Source organism: Varroa jacobsoni, unplaced genomic scaffold (assembly GCF_002532875.2).
Source record: "Varroa jacobsoni isolate VJ856 unplaced genomic scaffold, vjacob_1.0 scaffold_706, whole genome shotgun sequence".
In the NCBI taxonomy this organism is placed as follows: domain Eukaryota; kingdom Metazoa; phylum Arthropoda; class Arachnida; order Mesostigmata; family Varroidae; genus Varroa; species Varroa jacobsoni.
The window spans coordinates 336465-338249 of record NW_019213608.1 but is presented as its reverse complement, the minus strand read 5'-3'; the positions used below and the strand labels follow the sequence as shown (position 1 = coordinate 338249).

The 1785-nt window shown below is 45.7% G+C and overlaps 1 protein-coding gene across 1 annotated transcript in view; it reads left to right on the top strand.

Moving 5' to 3' along the window:
- Positions 1 to 1092, top strand: part of LOC111262844 (uncharacterized) — a 12275-nt gene extending 11183 nt beyond the window's left edge. Inside the window, exons 5-6 of the mRNA XM_086969337.1 lie at positions 12 to 570; positions 901 to 1092. Of these exons, the coding sequence (XP_086825463.1) occupies positions 12 to 570; positions 901 to 1092 (751 nt within the window). The remainder of the gene's footprint in view (positions 1 to 11; positions 571 to 900) is intronic.
- Positions 1093 to 1785: the final 693 nt, after the last annotated feature.

Below are 1785 nucleotides of genomic sequence, written 5' to 3'. Positions count from 1 at the left end.
CATGGTCCTAGTGCTCCTAGTGGTCCTTCGTTTACTTCCTATCAACCAAGTGGCCCCTCGGGACCGAGTTTTTCATCGCATGCACCTAGTGCTTCTAGTGGTCCCTCGTTTACTTCGCATCAACCAAGTGGCCCCTCGAGACCAAGTTTTTCATCGTACGGTCCTGGTGCTCCCAGCGGCCCTTCGTTCACTTCCCATAGACCAGCTGGCCCCTCGGGACCAAGTTTTTCATCACATGGTCCTAGTGCTCCTAGTGGTCCTTCATTTACCGCTCATGGATCGACTGGCCCTTCGGGACCAAGTGTTTCTACACACGCTGCCGCTGGACCTGCCCATGGATCTGGCAGACCATCTGGCCCTAGCTTCACCGCTCACAGACCAAGCAGCCCTATTGGTCCTAGCGGTCCTTCATTCACTAAAGTAAGCAGCTCGAAACGTGGCAGCGATGTTCCTTCATACACCGGACCCATTCGCCGACCTCAGAAGCCTATCCATGATCCTTCGCAACAGTTCGAAGTGCCCGATGCTCCTCTTACCCCCTCAAGGGTTCCTGCCTACACTCCCGATCAAGTATGTCGTCTAAGATGCGCGCACTACGATATAATGTTGAAAAAAAAAAAAGATTCTTTAAATATTCCAATATGTATGGAGTAACTGGTATTTCGTCCCAAAAAAAAAATTACTGAACAGCACGATAAACAATCAGTAAAATCCTACACGTAGGACAACAAGTATACGAAACTCGTTTATTACTGTTACCTTATTGTGAAATGGCACAAAATCCATTTTAACAGCTCACAAGGTAAAAAAAACTTGGTGGTCAAAGCTTTCTTCGATAACCATAACAAACTTTTTTCCTTAACGCCTTGCAGTTATTAAACGTATACTTGATTTCAACAGGACAATGAATGGAACGGCCCTACTGTACCGCCTCCCGCCTCTCGTCAGCGTGTAGCGTATCAACCGACAGCAAAGGCTGCAGCGGCTTCGAGTTTTCAACCGATTATTGTAAAGTTCAACGGACAACCAACGGGCCACAGCGATAGGAGTTTTACCTGGGCGGAAGGCACCAATCGCAAGTCGGCGTCTTAATGAACACTCAGGCCAAAATAGCGTTCCTCGCGACCAATTTACAGATATCTCCTTCGTTTGTTCTGTGGAATCACAATTTACCTTTAATCGTTTACCCTGCGAGAATGGTGCATAATACTCAATGTAATAAGTAGTTTTTGGGTTGAAGGTTGTTGAAGTGTTTTTGTCCTTCGACGTTATTCCAAGAAGGCAATGCGCATGTATGACGTATTATTTTGCTCCTGGCTTCTGTTCCGAATGAGTCAGCTGAAACAGAGAAGATGTGTACGAGGTTATAAAATTGGCTTAAATTGTTCTGGATTTCGGAGCGTATCTGACATAAATAAAATGGTGGCCGATGAACGCTGGAGGTCAGAAGTGACCTTTTAAAGAATTCGTTTCGAGCAACTCCCGGAACGAGTTCAGAGAAATGTAGTGTTTCGCGTCTACCTGCACATAGGTGGAACGCCTATGCGTTATGCGAAGATTCTCAACCAAATACTATTAGGAAAATAAGTATTTGGAGGAACGGCAGGGCATTGTATGTAACTGAGCGATTACATGTGCGACTTTTTCCGGCATGCCACCCATCTCCGCAACATCAGTGTGGGCAGATAGACAGATTAATTGTCGATCATGCTAAACGTCACAGAGACACAGATGTTAAGATTGAGCTGAAATACAATAGAGTGCGGATGAAACATTGAAATCTTT